Source organism: Strix aluco, chromosome Z, assembly GCF_031877795.1.
Source record: "Strix aluco isolate bStrAlu1 chromosome Z, bStrAlu1.hap1, whole genome shotgun sequence".
Classification (NCBI taxonomy): domain Eukaryota; kingdom Metazoa; phylum Chordata; class Aves; order Strigiformes; family Strigidae; genus Strix; species Strix aluco.
This window is the reverse complement of record NC_133971.1, coordinates 74473550-74494300: the sequence shown is the minus strand read 5'-3', so window position 1 is coordinate 74494300 and position 20751 is coordinate 74473550. Positions and strand designations below refer to the sequence as shown.

Sequence of the window (20751 nt, the reverse complement as noted above, 5' to 3'; positions counted from 1 at the left end):
CAGTATACCATATGGGAATTTCCATGTAACCATGAGCATTTAAATTAATGCCACGTCAGCCTGAGCCAGTCTGCTCAAGACAGACTGCTGTTGGCGATGGAAATGCATGCTTTCTTTACACTAATGTTTCAACCTCTGCTACTTACAGAATTTGAACTAGCATGTTAATAATGTTGGGAAATTTCAGATGATCAGCTCTAACAGAAGCCTCCTCTGAGAAGCAGCTTTCTCAGTGAAGTCAAATTTTTACTCAAGCTCCTCCAGGCAGACAAGCAAATCCATTTTCCTTCTACTGAACTGTATTGGGCACAGAATTATTGAAAGCAACAGACTAAAGTAGTTTGAGTAGACTGCAGAAAACGAAGTCTGCAGTAGCTAAACTTGTCTGCCATTTCATGAATTTCTGGTGGCAGAGACCTGTTGTTTTGCTTGCTGTGCAATAGAAGACTAAATAAAGGTCATACTCACGGCTCTCTAAGGCAGCAAATCAGGACGTTTAGTGCTGGAGAGTGGGGAAGGGACTTCACCTTCTATTTTAGTAGCCCAGCGTAAGACAAGTGCTCTTTCATATTTCCATTAGAACAACTGAAGAGTGAAGAATTAAAAAGATCATCTGCTAGGCTACTGAAGTCACAACAACATTTTCTAATGCTAAGACATACCACATAATTGACTTATGCATATCTTGCAGGTCAAATAGAAAATCAGTTTCACTTGATTGGGGATGTAAGGTTAGCCTTCCATGCCTTGTAGCATGACACTATTCTCCTCTGCTGCAATTTGGAGGTGTCCTTCCTCAAGTGCTCTGCAATAGTATATATTACTCAACTCTTGAACACCAGAGTGAGGGAGAAAGAACTCATAACCTACATTACTTTGTAATTTTTGTGACAAATGTTTAAAGAAGTCTCTTTTTTCCTATTAACCTTGAACAAGTGAACACTCATCTAAATGATTCAAAAAATGTTTTCTCAGTTTACTTAAGCTTTTCTCTGCTTATGAAATTTGTTGTGCTTGTTTACACTCTAACACCATCACCCAGAATGAGTCCTATATTCACCATCTAAAGTTCTGCTCTTCTGGTTTTAAATTGAGAATTACATTTTGCTATCTTCAGTGGAGTTGCTTTTGTTTCATATTAGCAGAAATGAAATCAGCATGTACGAATGTGAATATATATCAAAATTGTTTAACCCATAACCACAGAAATCCTTTACTTGTGCCACCATTTCTGTACTTTCCTACAAGAGATGTGAACCATTTCTACACCATATTAAATAATTCTGAAAATCAATTAAGCTGTTCTTACAAATATTACTCATAACATCATTGGAACACTTCTGACACCTGGTGAAGAATATGATTACATATGTAAGATGAAGCAAACTGTCTTAGTACCCCCATAGCCTGTTATAATTCAAGAGATTTATGTGTTAAAAGATTATTATGCAAGGAAAGTATCTGATTTGATTATGTTTGTATCTGGCCTTTTGCCTCTCAATTACACTCAGGTGGCTAAACTTAGGCAAAGTCAGATGTAACAGTGAAGTTCTAAAGTACTTGAAGAGAAGCCTTACTAATGGATTTTACACGGCAGTCAATTTCTTGAGCTAAAATAAATCAGGACCTATTAGTAATCGTGGAGGTTCTCCTAAGACATGCTGAGAAAAGTAGCAATCAAGATACTGATACGAAATGTTGTTCTGCTTTTCTAAAATCATAATTCAGAATAAACCAAATATTCTACAGCATGGGATAACAAATTGATTAACCTCTACTATACCATAATCACACTTGTGTGCACAGTTAACTGACAGTTGTTAAGAGACTCCAGATACTTCATCTTGAGATAAATGGAATTTTATTTTTAGGGAGTGATTCCTCTTTATAATAAATGTATAAAAGTGCAATATCTTATTTACTGCATGCAAGTTGTCTTTTTTTTTTTTGTTTGTTAGCATCATATAAAGTAATCTTATGCAATAACTTATCTCTGCAAGAATACATTTGAACTTATTGTCGAATTAATGCATCTCTCCAGTTGAGTGCCAGTCTCATCATTGCATTAACCACCCCATACAGGACTGTAGGAAAAAATGCAAAATTTCAGTAACATCTTGGCAAACACAGTTCTCTATTAACAATACAAAATGACATATTAAAATGGGTATTTTGGCCCAATTTGGCCTGCATTAGCCTACTATATCCTTTAATTGACTGTATTACAACTATAGTCTTATAGCTTTGTTTTCTGAAATGCCTGTCCACAAGGCTAATTGGATCTGCCCCTGATTACAGGAACTTTCCGAAGCTATTCTTATTCACAAATGGTTTTTAATTCAACCAGTATAATCAATTCTGTAATGATTACCAGAACTGAATCTGATACATCAAGCAACCTTCACTTTATGGCAGACAGGATAAAGGAAAGCTACAGAAAAATAATCAGAACAAGATGGTAGGAGGAACATGAAATAAGACTAAGCAAAAAGTGTAGTCTTCTTCAGCTCTATTACAATTCATCAACTGTTCAGTTTTGGCAGACCAGTTTACCTTTAATTCAAAAGGATCAGAAAGTATTCCTGAGTGTACATACATAAAGCAGTACTGTAAAAATACTTTCTTTAGATAGCAGGGAGCAATTATTCACTGTGATAGACAAGTGTGAATGGAGAAGGAAGGAGTGCCTTGGACAAGGACACAGTAAACCTTGAATGTCATGCACAGTGACACGGCCTTTTAAATACCTTGAGATGGAAACTTTTTTTTTTTAAGATCTTATTGGAAATGAACAAGAACTTTTTTTTTTTTTTTCTTGTGAAACAAATGAAAGCCCAATTCTTATATTTCTCCATCCTTAACACCAAGTGTGACTTGTTGGCTTCAGTCTGACTACAGCTGGGTTTAGTCCATGTATACACAAACTTGTTATTCTTAAAGGGAAACAGAAAAGTTTTCCTTGTCCTATTATTTTTTTCCAGGATAGAAATGCAATCAAGACCTTTCAAAGTGAAAAGAGCAATCCTTCCAAGCCAGAATAGCTAACAGCCCATGAAGTGCATATAATGAAGGTTTTGGACTATACACTGTTCAGGACTAGGTTTTAAAGGGAGGGGAGTGTGAACTCCTTTTCTTCCTAACTTCTAAGCATTTTGGTGACACAATTCTACCTCTTCCACTTAGTCAGCTTAGCACTTGTCTGAACTGTTGATTAGGCAAATTGTCTGAAATGTCTCAAAATTAGACTGCTAAATCAGCCAAGCAAGAGGAAAAATGAGTGGGGTTTTTCAACCAGTTTACGGGCTGGCCAAGTGGCAGGGCTGACATAAGGCAAAGGGCAAACCCCATGCAGCTGAGAACCAGGAACTGAGGTGGTCTTGGAGTGTAGTTTCTTTCGGTAGCAATGAGCTCTGAAAAGGGGTCAGCTGCCTTGATACCAGATACTGATAATAGATGTGTTCCTGAGGAGCTGGCAACTGTGTATTTTGTGGCAGTCTACAAATACTCTGGAACTCCTAGGTGTTTGGGACAGTATCCTACAAAGCAGCTGGCAATTGGGTGATATGATCATAGTATGTGATGTAAGGTTTTATCACAACTATGCACAATTTATTACACAGATATAGTTTCTACATCTATTTCACGTATCTAAATCACCACTTACACTGTATTTTGGTTGATGTTATCTTCACTGTGACATGAAGATAAAATAAATCCTTTCCCACTGATCCCTCTCCCTTACATTCTGTAAGAGGAAAGAAAAATCAGGAGCCATTCACTCAAGTCCTTGCTTAGGCGAACTGTTTAGACTTAAGAATCTCACTTCAACTGTTGTGATCACATAACAGAGAACAAACTAATTTTTGCAACTGGCCTGAAACTCTATTTCTTCAGTAATGAAGATTTGAGATCCACTGATTGTTGATCAGACATGAGCCAGACTCCTGAAAAGCAACACGTAGGCATCTTTACATTATTCCTATCATCACACACGCAAACAAAAAAGATCAAAGAAAGTCTGCTCTTGCAGTGCTACTGCAATCAGCCAAAATGCTTAAAAAATTCACCTCACCATCTACAAATTCTGAGTTTTCTATTAGTGAGATATAGAATATTTCTTTGCCCCCATGCTTCCAAGTTTTCATTGTACACAAGCCAAAAAAACCCCTTTAATAATACTGTCAAATGACTGTCTCCACTGTAACAAACCTTAAATGCTTTGAATGGTCTGGCTGTAATAAAGACATTCTGGAAATTTTAACATTTAGACAATGCCAACAGAGCACATGTAATTAAAAAGTAATAATGGATTAATATATCTATCCAACATTTATCATAATAAGAAGCATTTTGGGAGAACAATAAACCCAAATAATATTTCAGAAAAGCTAAATTTCAATGAATGACGATACTATAGTACGAAGTTATGGCCAAAAATATTGTATTTTTAACCAGCAACATTTTTGAGGGACAGTAACTGTACAATATTAGTTTTTTTCCAAAAAAACTATTTCTGTCCCTCAAACAACACAGAGTACATGCATTTAAATGACACTTTAAGAACAGCAAATATTATCTTTATTTTTAAATACTGCAAGTTTAAAAATGTATCAGATGATCCCCCTCAAAAAAAAAAAGTCAAAAAAGGATTTCCTGCAGCATGGTAAATGAGGAATCCAGCAACAGACTTCAGCTTAGACTGTATTTTGAGAGAAAAAAACCTAACCCAACAGATTTACAGTAAGATTGATCTGGCTGATTTTATATTTTTCACACTACCTTCAAAATCTCCCTCTATTCCTTTCTTTCCTATACAATGGCTACTGTGATAAAGCTTGAGTGGAACTTACAGTAAAATCCCTTTAACTAGCAAATAGTGACCCTCAATGTATTGTTGACTACATAGAAATGTTCCTGGTTTGACTGATAAAACTCAAAATATTATGGGTAACCAGAAGCCAAAAAAAGAGGAAATACCAGTAGCTCCTCAAACTAAATGTATGGTTTAGCAAAATGTCTACTAAACTAACAAACTGGACAGGGACAGATGGCTTTAGTTGTTTAATACATATTAAATTTCAGAATTTACGGTTTATGTCAAAAGAGGGACCGTATTTACAAAAATGTGAATTTCTAAAATACCACAGTTGATTACCTACACCAGGACATTTTAATTTCCTAACTTAGGACAGTCTCTCCAAAACATATTTACTTTACTGGTCTCTTAGCTAGAGGTAGGTCATTTGTAGGCCTTGTTAATATGCTGTGCACATTTCATTAGTTCACTAATGTAATAGTCTACAGGATAACCATGCACAGAGCTCTAGGAACAGCAGCACATATAATAAATTAATTGGCTAGATTTTACTTTTTCATGTGGGCTAACGTCTTTTTTTTCTCCTAATATTTCATTCTTTCATGAAGAATGTGTGACAACGAATGGGTCATGAGGTTGAGTTATCTGAAAGTCTTCTGCACCTTACAAACAAAGGCTGAGAGTCTAGTGATGTCTTTATATGCAGCCCTTTTCTCCCCATTTAGAGTTTTTGCAAATCATGCAGTCAATTCTGACTGATATCCAGCATAAAAAGTCTCTTCTTCACTTTCAAACTTAAAAAAGTGATTCACAATTATGTGGCAGTATGATTAGAAATTACAGTTCATACACCTTGACAATCAAAAGTGTCTGAATTATAAAAGTAAACTGCCCTTATAGCTGCATCATCCTATACATGTAAGGACAGCGCCAGTTAATTTGTGAAAAAGGCAAGTTTAAGGTTTCTGTAAAACACATATTACACCTTTCTTGTGCTAGTGAACATCTAGAATACACAGGTTCCCAAGACGTTTTCCTTCCCTCCTCCCCCATTTATGACATTCAAAGAAATCACATGATTTTGGCAAAGTTAAAAGGGCTTCTGTCTTGATGGTTTTGCCTTCAGTTTCATGTTAGAGGCACAAACTTCTGCACTCAAGCACTATAAGGCATAGTAGAAACCACCAATTAGAACAGCAACAACAACAATACCACCAGTACCACAACAGAATATACGGCAAGTGGGAACAGCTGTGTCATTTAAAAAGGAAATGTTTTTGCAAACTGTCACACTGCAATGCTGTGTTAGGTGATCTGTGTAAAGCTTGCCTTGGCATGCCAAATATTATTTTTTTTCAGAACATGCTCAAATGATCTGAACACTGCCACAGGTTCAACTTACCTAAAATATACCAGAAGTATCCCAGTGGCACACACTCTTGAAAACTTTTGCAATCACAATATAACTGTAAAGCATGAGTAAACTTTTGTTTTTATACAAAACTCAGAACATTTCCTTCTCCCCCACCCAATATCCCGTAAGAAAACAAAACAAACTAAAAAACCGCAAACAAACCCAAAACTTTGCTAGACAACACTGTCTTTTTTTGGCTACAGTTCCATTTACAGCACTGAATCCAGTGTGGGCAATGTATTCCCAGGTTAAAACAAGGGATATTAGCAACAGTGGAACTGTGAAAACAGAAGCTCTGTTGCATTTATAGCAAAATAAGGACAGATTTTGCTATGCTGAATGTAAGAGTCACTGCTCTGATCCCCTATTCAGAATGTCAGTGTCACTTTTTATAACCTACATCTACCTGCTTTAGCTTTGTTAAATAAAATGCTTTAGCTCCTTAAAATCATTGATAATAGTGACTTTTTGGTTATTATATCTAAAGTTTCTGAAAGATTGTTTGATTGACCTCATGTTCTGTATTTTTCATGGTATTTTTAGGGCAACAGTATATACTCATTAGTACTTACGTACAATGGTTTGAAATATCTCTAAAATTACTTTTCTAATAAAGACTATTAGAAAAGTAACGTAACATGAATCTACCAAATATAAATTAAATTTGTATTTAAAAGCTTACGTTCCAATCCTAGATATATCAGTGTAAGTTCTTCGAATAAGACTGGTTTCTACACCTGTATAAAGCCCTGACAAGATTTAAGCATTATTTTGAATGTGAATGGCCTCTGTCTGGGCATCTCCAATTTAACTATACTCAGGAATGTGCAAATGATTTTATACAGCACGATGCTAGTACCACTCTGTACTATAGTTTTTTTTGTTTTGTAAATAAAAACCAACAAATCCCTAGTCAGAAATAAACTGACAAAATTTACATTCTTCTCTCTTAAAAAAGTAAATAAAATAACATTATTTAAAATGTGAATTAGCTATAAGACATACAATACAATTACATAGATACATATCAATACAGCACATTCAATTTGCCAAAAATTAATGATTACAAAGCCAATATGGATGCTGCCATATATATATATATAGATGTATGTACAATGATTATAGCATTCATAATTGCACTATACCTACAAACAGTTTTAAATTACAAGGTGTTTTAAGAGGGAGCAAAAAATAGCAACTGTTCTTATTATTGTTGTTTTGAAGTTGGGAGGGTTAAGGATGAAAAACGTCTCATTAGTATTTGTTGTTAACTTTGGTAATTAACTAATAAGCCATTCTTTTTTCCACCTCCCATCCACTGCTATGAGGCAGCAATTTCAGTGTTAAGTGCACTCTAGTGCTACTTGGCATTGCAGATAATCAATCCAATTACGTGTCTGAACTCTGAGTTTTCTATAGCTTGCTAGCTATCATGCACCTGGTCAAAAAACACCTTTCAACCTAAGCTGCAGAATAAAGGCTCAACAATGTGTGCTGTACTTTTGTTGTTAAAAAACTGCACATTTAAATTTCAAGAATGATTTTCTCACTGTTTCATTTACATTAATAAATTTTTTCTAAAGAACATTGAGAGAGGCTATTTTGCATGAAAGCCTATCAAATGTATGTGAATCAGTTAACAAGAAACCTTATCAAGAAAGGTTCATGAACATGATCTCATCAATAATTTGTTATACAACTAAAGGTGCCTTGATATTGTTACAGAAAACAATCTCATACCATATCCGACATAAGGAGGGATTTAAACTGTCTTTAAATTAGTAGACCACATGCATGTGCATGGTGCACCTTGCAGCATATTTACTCACACTGTTGGTTTTGGCATTAGAAAATGGAACACTTTCTAAAAAGGGAACATATGAGTTGAAGCTGTGTTTGTTTATCATTTGGCAGTTGACTCAATCAGGTCAGTTCCCAACCCATCAGTTTGGCATTTCAATCAGTATCTTATGTTTCAAGAGCATCGGTTTTATAAAAAGCCAGATTTGGCAAGATTAATTTTATACAATAAAAATAATTTTTCTACTGTGGAAAAAGAACACTTAAAAAAGCTCTAACTTAAGAAAAAAACCCTACACAACTGAAAAAAAAACCCACTGTTTCAGGCTGTAGCCACTGGGGAAAATGTAGTGTCTGTGACATTTCTTTTTGGCATTTGTGAATAAAAGAAGAGAGAAAAAAATGGCACATGGCAAATAAAAAGAGATTCTAACATATTCCATGTACATCCCAGGTTGTGTCTTAATTATTTCATTACTGGCTTCTCTACACCTTTCCAAACTGTGAAAATAGGGTTAAATTTAATATCCTTAGACAACTATAATTCTATTTTGCAATCCCAATAGTCTCAGAAGTGAAGACAGAATGAAGACACCCATGTCAAAAATTTAAAAACCACAGTATCAATACTTTTGATCCTTCAGAGAAAGTACATACTGTAAAATTTGAATGACTGATGACTTAAATTCTGATGATAGTATTTTCCTGACCAAATCACTGAAAGAGAAAGTATTTCACCCAGGAATGCAACTGGGAAAAAAAAGGCCATTGTACCTTGTAAGAGATAAGGAGGGAGGGGAAGGAGTAAGAGGGAAAGGATCAGGGAAAGAGGAAACCAGCTTGATTTTGCTTCAATAGCAAAAAACTGCTATCGTTTGTAAATGTATGACTGAGAATTTAAAACACACCGAGTCACAAGGTTTTGCCTAAAAAATGAGGAAATGTGCTGTGAATGTACTTCAGCATCTTTTGTTTTTCCTCCATATAGTTTAAATAAAATCATAATATTAACTACAAACTCTGTGGACATTCACAGAGTCCAGGCCAGCAATAAATTAGTATTATGCAAATTGTTTTCACAGATAATACAGTCCCTCTTGTATATCTTCAATCACGCAAAATTGGTTTTGGAGGGCCTCCTAGGCACAGTTAGACCAGGTTGTACTCCTTCAGGTTTAACTGTAGGATTGTGTCCTTGACAGCAGCAAAGACGAAGCGGATATTCTCTGTGTCTGTAGCGCATGTGAAGTGGGAGTAGATAATTTTGTCACTGTCTGGATTCAGGTCTACGAACATCTTCAGGATGAACTCTCGTGCCGCTTGTGCATCCCGTTGTGGTCCTGATAATTAAGAAGAGAAAGTCACTTTTCATAAAGTCAATTCAATATTTGAACTTCTTTAATAGAAAACAAGAAAGGCTCAGTCTATGGTCCTCATGTAAGAGAAGACAGGGAACTTTCTATTAATCAATAGTATCATATACTGGCTACTTTCTTCCTTGGAGGAACTATGAAAAATAAAGATGCAAGGAAATGTCAGAAGTTCGTCAAGTCAGAGCTGTCATGTCATAGCTGCTCTTCTCCTGCTGACTATCCTCTTTCTTTGGTAAGATAATGTTTGAAACAGGTGATTTATAACTGCACGGAATGAAAAATAGAAAATTAGCTATATTAATAAATCCTTAAAAATGTCAATAGAATTGGTGAATGTTCAGTCTACACCTACTATATTTAAATTATACTTAAGTTCTTTTAGCACTGCAACATTTTCTAGTTTTGTGAGGATTTAATAGTTAGCATAATGAAGTTATATCTTGAACTGGTCTGACACTGTCATTAATAGAACTTCATTTACTTTAGTGATAATAAAATACACATGCTCTCCAGCTGAAGCTGATTGCAAAAGGCTCATGTTCTAACAAATCACTTGTTATCTAAATTATGTATGATAATGATCTTATCAGATCTAAATTAAGGTTTTAATTCTCAGAAGGATAGAGAGTCTATGTAACCAAACCACATCTTCAGATTTACAGAAGAAGAAGGTAAAGCAATGACTTCCAGCCTGGAACAGTGAGGATTCATTCATGTTCGTAGCTAAAAGAGCAGTGCTGAAGCAAGAATATTAGCCACAAGCTGTTGAATCATGTTCCATTATTCCAGTGCTGTTTCTGAAGAACATTATTCCCTTGCTCTCCTGCTTCTGGAACATGGATTTCTACAGAACACACATGCCTTTTCCTCCTATTCTCTTTGTTAGTCCTGTTGTTACATGGTGGTATAAACACCAGTGTTCAGCTGTTATATGTAGGTCTGTCCTTCAGTAGTTACAAAACCTGTACTTTGGGGGTTAGCACATGCCCATGTATTTTTCAACTGGATAATAAACCTACTTTTTAATACTTCAAGGTTACAGTTGCTACCATTTCCAATTTGGATAATTCTATAAAATTTAGGTACAGAATGCATAGAAGAGAAATCACATACTTTCTGGTGTGCTGCAAATCCATGTGGAGGGGGAAAAAGGTTCTGCAATATACTGGTGTATGTACATGAACATATATGTACGTATATGTACATACATACAGATATACAGATGATGCAATTCCTGAGATTTAGGGATGTAAACAGATCCTAAGTTCTCTGAAGCAGGACAGAGGACAACTGGTTCAACAGAGGACAAGGTTCAACACTTCTACAGCTTATAAAACACAACAGGCTCTAGCCTCTTCCTTGGTCACCCAGACTCTAGAGAAACAGCAGCAACACAAGTCTCACACTACCACCAATAAATTTGTGAAGAAAAATCTTAAGGCTTTCAGAGACAATGACTTCTTCAAAATAAACCACTTACTGTTTTAAACAACTTCCTAGAATTTTGTTAGTTTCGTAGTAGCTAGCCCACAGCGCTCTCTAAAAATCTACTGCATTATTCAAAGCCTGTATCCAAATTTGCTTACCTACTCACACTTCTACTGACTATCATGTAATTTAAGTTTTTGTTTGACTGAAGTTCAAGTAACTTCATTTCCTCAAGGAAAATTGAGGTTAGAAAGAACATTTATGATCTCAGGAATTAAAAAAAAATAATTGAATGAGTCAATGCTAAATTTTGACTGCGAAGTGGTTGTGATCTAAATCATATGGAGACTTGGAGAAGAACTGCCACACAAATCAGTAGGTTTCTTGTCCACTGCTCCCTATCAGCAGTTTTTGAAGAGTGTCTCTATGCAATACATTCTGTATGTGATACATTCAAGACCTATGTAAGAAGTACTACATCAATATTTTTCTCTTCTTTTCCTCCCAACTATGGGCCCCTTTTTGTCTTTGTTTTCTCTCCCTATCCCAGCTCTTCATTCCAGTCTGTGAGACAGTCTTCTAGTACTAGCCATGCAAGGATGTCTTCATGCAATACACTGACCCCTGAGCATGCCTCAGTCCCCCTTCCAATGTTGATACAATACACCATGCAGAACTTCTTTGCTTAATTTAATCAGTCCAATTTGCCATCCTGGCTAGCAGTTCTCATCCCTATGCTACTTCCTCCCTTGTGCACGAAAACAGATGGGAGAAGTGATCCAACTGAAAAATACCTAATTCTGATCCCTTTCTCAGATCCTCCTACATCCCCCATGTGCTGGGACAGAAGAGGGGACCACAAGTCTCTGCAAGCTATAGACCCCACTCTGCCACCAGAAGAAATAAAATCAAACCATAACCTTGTCTATGGAGATAAGTCCAGCAAGATCTGCAGAATTAAGAGACAAAGACTTTTGAAGACTTCCAGGTCTTGACTCCAAACAGCCCTACCAGTGCATAATCTCTTTTCCCCTCACCAATGGCAAAGGACAGGAGACACAGGGTTTCTCTGAGCTCAGTGGTTGAGTTGTCTGGTTTTTCTGGATAAGCATTTAACACAGGCTTTATTGTCACTTGAGTGGTGATAAGAGAGTAGACTGTAGTCTTCTCACCTTCAGGATGTCATCTAGGGAACTCGTCGTACAAAGTAAACTCAAAAGAACAAGACTATTCCTAATCAACTGCCAGTTCTCTTCTGCATAGAACTATGAAAAACTTACACTGACTCAAAAATAATATGGTCTGATCCTGCAGGCTCTTCACTGTTTCCTTCCCCTTAAACAGGAAACGAAATGTACATTTTTCCTATTATTATTTTCCGTATTTGAACAAGAGAGATTTAATTTTTTATTCAGCTTTCAAATCTGCTATTCACTCCTTGGTGGGACAAAACAGATTTTCTTTTTCTAAAAAGTAGGAGCATTTAGTTCTTTAGACCTCTTATACGAGTTTGATTTTTCTCTGTTATCAAGGCCTGCACTCAGTTACCTTAAAATATTTAGGTTTTTTCCTCAGGAGAACTTTCTGAAGTACCATTTTAGTAGAAACAGCTGTACAATCCACACAATTTTTTTTGTGGACAAGCACATTAAACTTCACATAAATAATGTAAAATTAAAATGAAGGAAAAAAAAGAGGTACAATAAAAGGGTAGAAGGAGCACTACTAGTTTTTCTGAGTGTCAGAAAGAGCTTATGACACTTCCCCTCAGATATTCAGCTTTACACAAAACCAAACCTCAAAACAGAGTATGGGAGACAATATGTAAAATTGAGGAATGCATTTTTATTTCATTTTCAGGTTTTATACTCCAGCTTAAATCCTCACCCAACTTATGAAAAAGGACAGAATGTGGTTCACTGCTGATATAACAATACTCATCTAAAAGTCAACAATTTCCCATGAAAGGTTCTGCCATCCTATCTGCAATTAATTACAATATAAAATGAAATCCTAGCAGTCTAAAAAAAATCCCACAAGAGTTCAATCATATTTTAAAAATTCAGATGATTAAAAATTGCAAAGCACCTTTTTTTTTTTTAAAGAGCAAAATGTATCAATAGATCTATCTGCCTAGCATTTGGACAAGTCTATTACAATTTGTTATTACTGCAGTGTAGTAAATAGAGCATGAGCTCTGATGTCATTATACTTACCATCATACTCTGGAAAATAATCAACTAGATGGGAGTACATAATTTTCTCCTCTAAGAGATCTTTTTTATTTAAGAACAGAATGACTGAAGAGTTCTGGAACCATGGATATGTGATAATTGTTCTAAAGAGTGCTTTGCTTTCTTCCATTCGATTCTGGAATACAAAAGAGTGGAATTTTGGTGGTCATGAAAATAATGTTTAGTTTTTTTTAAAAATAAATTCATGCAATTTCACTTTTATTTGACAAACAGATCCATTTCATGTTTTGCACCTTCCTAACAATATGTAACGTTCCAGTAATTAAATTACAATTAATAAGTAAGCAGTTAATTAACTATGCAGGCATTTTCTTTTTGCAAATTCAACTGCTCAAGCGTAAGTATTCTTCAAAACACGGGTCATGAACATGAAAGCTGGAACAGGTACATTTGTAAAGTCCAAGTATTAACAGTTATGACCAACCAACGAACTGGTGGGTATTGAAATGCATGTGATTCATGGTAGGGACAAGTATGCCACAATAAAACATAATAACCAATCCAAGAACATTATTTATTTTACAGGCCTTCCCCAAACTTTAAATGCAGTTAGATAATTCTTAGAAAGAGATCTGCTTTAAAATAACTGCAAGTTAATCTGGAACCTGAGAACATTTCATCAACACCAAAGGCGTCGGACATAAAATCTTAAAAATCTGTAAATTGCTACGTTTGTTTCTAACATCATTAGCTCAGCATTTACTTTAATTGTTTAACCACTCCTGAAAACCACTTTTCATTATGGCTGAAATGTAAGTGAAGCCTACAGTTCTACTTGTAATACTTTTTTGTCATTGTAAATTATGTTATGATTTGATGCAGTTCTGAAGAACTGTTAGGCTGACATGATCTGGTTAACACAGAGTCAGAACAAACTGAGTTCAAAACAAAGGAGTTAACTTACTCTTGTAATTATTATTGAAAGCTGTAGCCCCCTGAAAAAACTTCTTTCACCACCAAACAGGGCTCTGGAGAACAACAGCAAGGAGGTGAATTCTGCGGATTCTGCTGTTGCTCAGCCACGCAACAATCTGTCAGATAACTCAGTTTTGCAATAGTGTACCTTTACTTGCATTAATTTGCATTTTAAAGAGACCGACATAAACATGAAGAATAGGAACTTTGAAAAAACAAGCAACAGAAAAACCCCAAAACAAACCCTAAAAAAATTCCATTTTGTAGAAGTTGATGGTTTGGTCTCTTATGTCACCACAGACTCTTCAAGCAATTTATAAAGCTTCACTGCATGCTGCAGTGGTGGGTGAAAATAAATAGCCAAATTCACAGATTGAGAAACTAATGCAGAGAAGTAAAACCTTTGCTTTCTCGCAGTCAGTTTTTATGACTCACATTGATTTCAGTGGTGCTAGGATTTCATTCAAAAAGGAGAACTGAAATGTCAACAGAGCTGAGCACAAAACCTAAGTCCTTAGACTGTTAATCAGACCACACTTTCTCCTCAACATTCCATATAGCTTTCTTCTTTAAACAAGGCCTTACAGAAAGAAATGGAAACTACAAAGGATATTTTTCACTATTACAGCTTGATGAAAAAGAGAAGGCAATGCAAACTTACAAACTACTGTTTAAATTATATAAACTCATTAACACTGGATATCTTCTAATGTGACACTCAGAAGGTGAAACAGCATCATGACTCAATGAGCCATCTTCTTTCACAGTAAATTTATAAGCTACTGAAAACTTAGTAAGAAAAATGCACAGAAAGCACAAAAAGATTACTTATCTAGAGTAAGTGTTCCTGCTTTTCACAAAGTATTTTCATTTAATGCTGCTTTTTTTCCATATACATAACACAGAATTGCAAAGACAAAATAAATGAATTGGTTTGGATAAATTTATGACCTTTCCTCCAGGAAAGCTCAACAAAACTGTGTTTTGCAAACACTGTTATTAGACCCAGAGCACATTTTCATTTTCTGTTTGAAAGGGATGCCAAACAAGATGAAGAAGAAAAGGCATGCAGAATAAAGCTACACTGACATCATGCCTACAATAATCTCTGGCGTCCTATCAGCTAAAACATTAACTCAGTAAGTGCTGTGTATCACAAAAGTACCAGAATACATACACAATAAAGGACAAAATATTGTGTCTTCAATGTAAGAAGAATACATCGTGTATTGTACATCAATTATGAATTCTGTGTAATATGAACTGCAATTCACAGAGTTACTTTTTTCCTATTATAAATTTATAAATGTCTCTCAAGTCTTGATTGAGGCATCTGACTTAAACCTCTCTTTGACGAGATACCTACTAAGGATTCCACTCAACAGACAGCTCAGAGATGAAGCAGGTTTCCATAATTTCAAAGGTAGTTCAATTAATTCAAAACCCATCTGCCATACCAAAAAAGGTTACTACTAAGGAGTCAGTGTAAAAGAGCTGCTTCAGAAAAAATAATGTTATATCAAAGGAAATAAATAGCCTTCAGAAATTTATGGAAGTGGTCAATATATGCAGTCTAACACAACTGAAAGAAACACTCAACTGATTTAGAAAAAATACATGGTTCAGGATGTCAGTAACTGAAGTCAGTAAAATACTACCAGATTATCCCACCCTCATTCACTTCACTTCACTCTGTTCTTTAGTATAGTCAAAGTTTCATTTCATACAGAAGCCACTTGCCTCCAAAAGTCATCCGGTTAACTATATTTCCAGGAAGAGCCAGGCTAACTCTGAATCTATTCCTGATTCTGGGAGAACAGGCTTTAAAGAGGCAACAGCAGTAGACTGTTGCCCTTGTTGATTTTGTATTAAATTATCCATTCCTAAACAAAATTAACTGGAAGTCAGAGAATTGTGGGAAATTATAAAAAATGCACATTACATTGTCAGAGCCCACTGAAGTAGAATTATTTCTTATGGTATAATGATCTTGCCTCATACAGTCATACCAGATGAGGATACTGGGAAGGTAAGACACTAAAGTATTGTGCGCCAAATGGTAGCTCTGAGGAACAGTAACTATCTTGGTATAGGGATTATTTCAGAGTGTACCTCACTACAGAATGGCTCTTACTGCACCTCCATCTCCAGAATGAAGAGAACAGCAGGGATTAAGACATCAGGAAGGCTGCAGACACATTTTCTAAGGAGTGGCAAAGGATGACAAGCTAAATCAGTTAAGAAAAAGGTCACTCTCCTTAAGATCCATAATTGACAGGTCTACAAATTTCTGTGATCCTTCTCAAGGAAAAGACTACTCAATGCTGTGTTCTGCCCTTACAACAGAAGCATCGAAAAAAGACTTAGGGTACTACTGGTTATCTTCTCTGAATGTATGTCACATTGCAATGTTCCAGAGACAAATATGCCTTCACAAAAGATGTATGTAGTAGATGATACTGCTAGAACCTTAAAAGATCAGATCAGACAATTCCAGGGATTCAATGGAGATTTCATATCACTCGTATATTTAAGAGGTGTCTTGCAAAGCCTTGTAAAGATATTAATCAAGACAATTCCTTTTCAGTTCATTGCATGACATATATAACATTATGTATATATTACTAAGTGACTGCTACGGTCAATGCTATTTCACTGGAAGAAAACCTTAATCTTCGATGCAATGGTGTCATGAAGGAATTGTGCATGGGCTTATCTTTTTCTCTGATTTTATCAGGTGGTCTAATAAAATTATTGCCTCCTCCTACAGATCTTGCTTATTTTAGCATTTGTGTTGTCCATGGGGACCCTCTGAATGAAAAATGTCAGTTCTATCTGACACCATCATAAATTACAGGTCTGTTACTGCAGTCATATGTCACGCTAACATCACAGTTGTCAAACCAAGGAAACCCAAAATCCGTAACTGAATATCAACTCTGGGTTTTGGGTTTTTTTTCAGTTCTTTTTTAACTTTATAATGCATAGACCTAATAATAGTATCTTAGATGAAAACCCAAGGGGACTCAAAGGAGGGGAAAAAACCTACCAAATAGACATCCCAGTTCACACCCAGGTTGGGCGTTTTTTACTACTTCTTCCTGCCTCCTCTTAGTACCATGAACTGCACTTACTGTATGCACAATACTACCAAAGTATAAGAAAACAAAGTACTTAACATGCCCTAAAAAGAAGACAGATACTCACTGTATATTGACCATACCTGTATCTTCTGTTGGTGTGTAGTCATAACATAATAAAACCTTCCCTCCCTATAACTCACACCTTCAGGTGAGTGGTTTTTCCATAACTGAGACCCTCCTCAGCAAGTAAATAAAAATGCTTACCAGTTGCCTGAATTACAGGAAATCTCATTAGCTTCTTCCCTTTTCCTGTCTTTAAGAGGAAAGTAGACAGTATTTCATTAAATACATACTAAACTCTCAGCCCTTTTTAAAAAAGTGTCCTGAAAGCCAGCACTGTAAACTTGAAGTTAATATGTATCATTACAAAAAACAACCAGCCTCTGTGGCTTCTCCTTTTGGAACTGTCCCACACATTGAATCAAAACATTTGTTTTTCATAGTTTCTGTTTTAACAGAGAAGAGTCAGAAAGTTTAAAAGAAGGCAAAGGCACAACAAAAGAAGCACAGAGATGAAATGTTATAGCTTCAATACTAATGGAAAGTGATGGACTTCCTAGGAAAACACTGCAATCTGTATTTTGAATTTAAGGACCATTACTGTAAACGTGCCGCTAGCGAACTCAGCATAGTTATAATGAAAAGCAAGTGCAGTCAGCTTATGCGAGGGTTGCGGATAAATAGCCAACACAAGGTCTCAAGATGAACGTTAAGAATGAATTTCTTACATTATTGACATGAAAAGAAGCTGGATTCAGGAAAGTTCTTTAGCACAATTCTAATTATAGATATGTATGTACTTCTGCAAAGCTACTCCTTTGCTTCTCATTAGGCTTAAGTCAAGATCTTGCTGTCAGATGCTGTATTAGGAAAGGAGTAAGAAAGTATCATATGCTCTTCTATTTCCAAGCAGCTCTTCCCAAAAGGCAACCTTCTACACTCTCTGCACTAAGACATTGGGACACTTATATGTGGAGACTAATTTTGCCTTTATTTCACCAGAAACTACTAATTATAAAATTAGAAACAGTAACTTACAGTTTAGTTCTAAAATCAGACTCTTCATATAATACTGCTACTCCCAATATACTCTCAGGGTCTGGCTACCCAGATGGCTTCTGAGTAAGGGCTAGGTCTACCAGTGGTAAAAACACTACCATTAGATGAGAGCAGTTACTATCATAACCTAAGAGAACATAGAGAGCATGATTATGTACATACACATCAGCAGGGGTGCTGCTGCTCTGCTGATACTGTTAAGCACTATACAACACGAAGTAGTAACAACCTCACCTTTAATTTGTTTAAATGTAAACAGCTGTTAGCGCTCACAGTGACTGTCACACACCTTCCACTGAAATGGCAGTGGAGTATTGACTCTGAAATGTTGGCTGAAAGGCATCTCTAGAGTTCATGTTTAGTTTTTCATTCAAGTAGAACTACTGACAACATCGGGAGCATGTCAGTCATGGATTTGTCTTGACAAGTCTTGAAAGCCTGTACAGATGCAGATCTCAATACCTCTCTGTTTTCCCTGTCCCACTGCTAAACGAACACTCAAGGGAAAAGTGTTTCCCAATATACAGCCTGAACTTCCCAAGCCACAATCTGTCATATTGCCTACCTAGAAAAGCTTGGCTCCATGGCACACTTGAAACTCTTCAAATACTTGTTCCAAGTATTACTGTCCTCTTCACCAGACTAAACAAGCTCAGGTTCCTCACCCTGTCTTCATAGGATATGGGCTATCACAGTTTATGTGATTATGAAATCATATGTTATTTCAATTATTTCAGAGGGAAATGGAAGGGAATTGTATTAAGGATGGTGAACAGACATTTTGGTATTTTGGCATTCAGATGTGTACTCTGTAGATGTTTTGCAAGAATTGAAAAATGGTCTAGAGATTTTTAAGTAGATTTTATCTGCTTGAGCAGATAAAGTAATGTAGGTCCTGGGTTCACCACAACAAATTAAGCAGTCTAACATGGCTTCACTATTTTGTTTTAGAATGATTCAAGGATTAATCAAGAAATATGAAGCAATTCATTTTTTGGCTAATCAATCTCTGATTAACCTTCTGCAGTCTTTCATCTCTCTCTTTATCCAATTTTTAAGAGCAAATCAGCTTTTATGGATGTCATGGCAGACTTGTTCCAGAAGTAATTTCTCCAACAGTACTGCTTGTTATTCTCTAAATTTCTCTTAAACAAGTTTTCTATTGCTAATGATAGCTCATTCCATTGCACACTCACCATTTGCCTTTATTAAACATATATGCAACATTACTGCCATAATACTTTTAATCAGTTTAATTAAAGAATGTTTGACAAGATGAAATTGATGAATTACTGTTCTGAAAAACACTTATCAACAGGATGCACTTCTTATGTAAGAAGCAACTCCATGTTACAGTATTTTTACTGGAAATAGTGATAGGACTACAAGGAGTATAGAAAAAAGCCAGCATCAGGGATCTGACCTTCTGTCAGATGCAACGTAAAGGAAGCCTTGCCAAACCAAGCAGGATGGTATTGCTCTTTGAAAAGAGGACAGGAAGAGGGGGGAGGCAGTATTCAGTAGTTTGTTCAAGCAAACTGATTTTATGAGCCAGCTCTACCTCACCAAATTGCTTTCACAAAAATCTTATTTCAGTTTCAACGGAAAAGGCTGTAGACAGAAACTTGTGAATAAATACAGTACAGAAATGTGCAGCTGGAGCTGGCTCAAGGCATTCTCAGTAGCCAACAGCCATTCTCAGTAGTGATGCCAACCTTCACAGCAACCCCCCTCCGATAGCAGCAACAGCTCATCGTGGCCTCCCTTACTCTACAGGGAGCTGGCACATGGAAAATGAGCAGCGGAATAACTGTTTTCACCATCCTCTAAGATCTGCTGGCCTAGGCAACTACTCTGCTCTGCTTATGTCTGCAGTCAGTCCCGAATTGCAGAAGGATATATTGATATTGCCACCCATTACTCCATTTTTCTCTTTATGATATACAGATGCCAACATAAAATTCTCCCATCCTCCACACAACCTGACACTGTCTCCAGACCAATGTAAAAATACCATAATGAAACACAGAATAAAAAATACAGCAGACAAACTCCACAACTGAATAGAGATTTGTTAACTATAAACAGATCATATAATCTTGGACAAGATTATTCCAATTTCTTATTAAACACCAAGAAAAACCACTGTACTTATTCAGGAATCATGGGACTGTCCAGTTTTATGATTAGAAACATGTTTTTATGAAACATAAATAAAAATAAAATGAAATTCTTTCTACCACGTACCTCTTATTATATTAAAGATTTTATGCTGTGAAGTTTTTATTAAGATGGATAAACATTAGCACAAATATACAAACCATGCTTTCTCACATTTTTATCCAAATGCAAACTCTTATTCTTCCTCATTTTTAACAGATTTTAAAAAAGAGTGTGCTTTCTTCCACGTTTTTTTAATCTTATACTTTCAGTTTTCATGTTAAAATTACATATTTCTAGTTTGGCTTTATGAATTGAAATTCTCTTTGCTATCTGTTGCTCTGGAAAAACATGCAATTACTCCTGTAATTACAGAAATAATAGAACT

General features: G+C 35.8%; 1 protein-coding gene across 5 annotated transcripts in view; it reads right to left on the bottom strand.

The window, feature by feature from the left end:
* Positions 1-1844: 1844 nt before the first annotated feature.
* LOC141918895 (guanine nucleotide-binding protein G(q) subunit alpha) overlaps positions 1845-20751 on the bottom strand; it is a 146108-nt gene continuing 127201 nt past the window's right edge. For 3 of the 5 annotated variants that reach the window (XM_074813824.1, XM_074813825.1, XM_074813823.1), the window contains 2 exons: positions 13048-13201; positions 1845-9370 (listed from right to left, as the gene is read on the bottom strand). In XM_074813824.1, the coding sequence (XP_074669925.1) occupies positions 9180-9370; positions 13048-13201 (345 nt within the window). In that variant the 3' untranslated portion in view covers positions 1845-9179. The remainder of the gene's footprint in view (positions 9371-13047; positions 13202-20751) is intronic. The other 2 variants (XR_012621824.1, XR_012621825.1) reach the window with 2 other exon arrangements.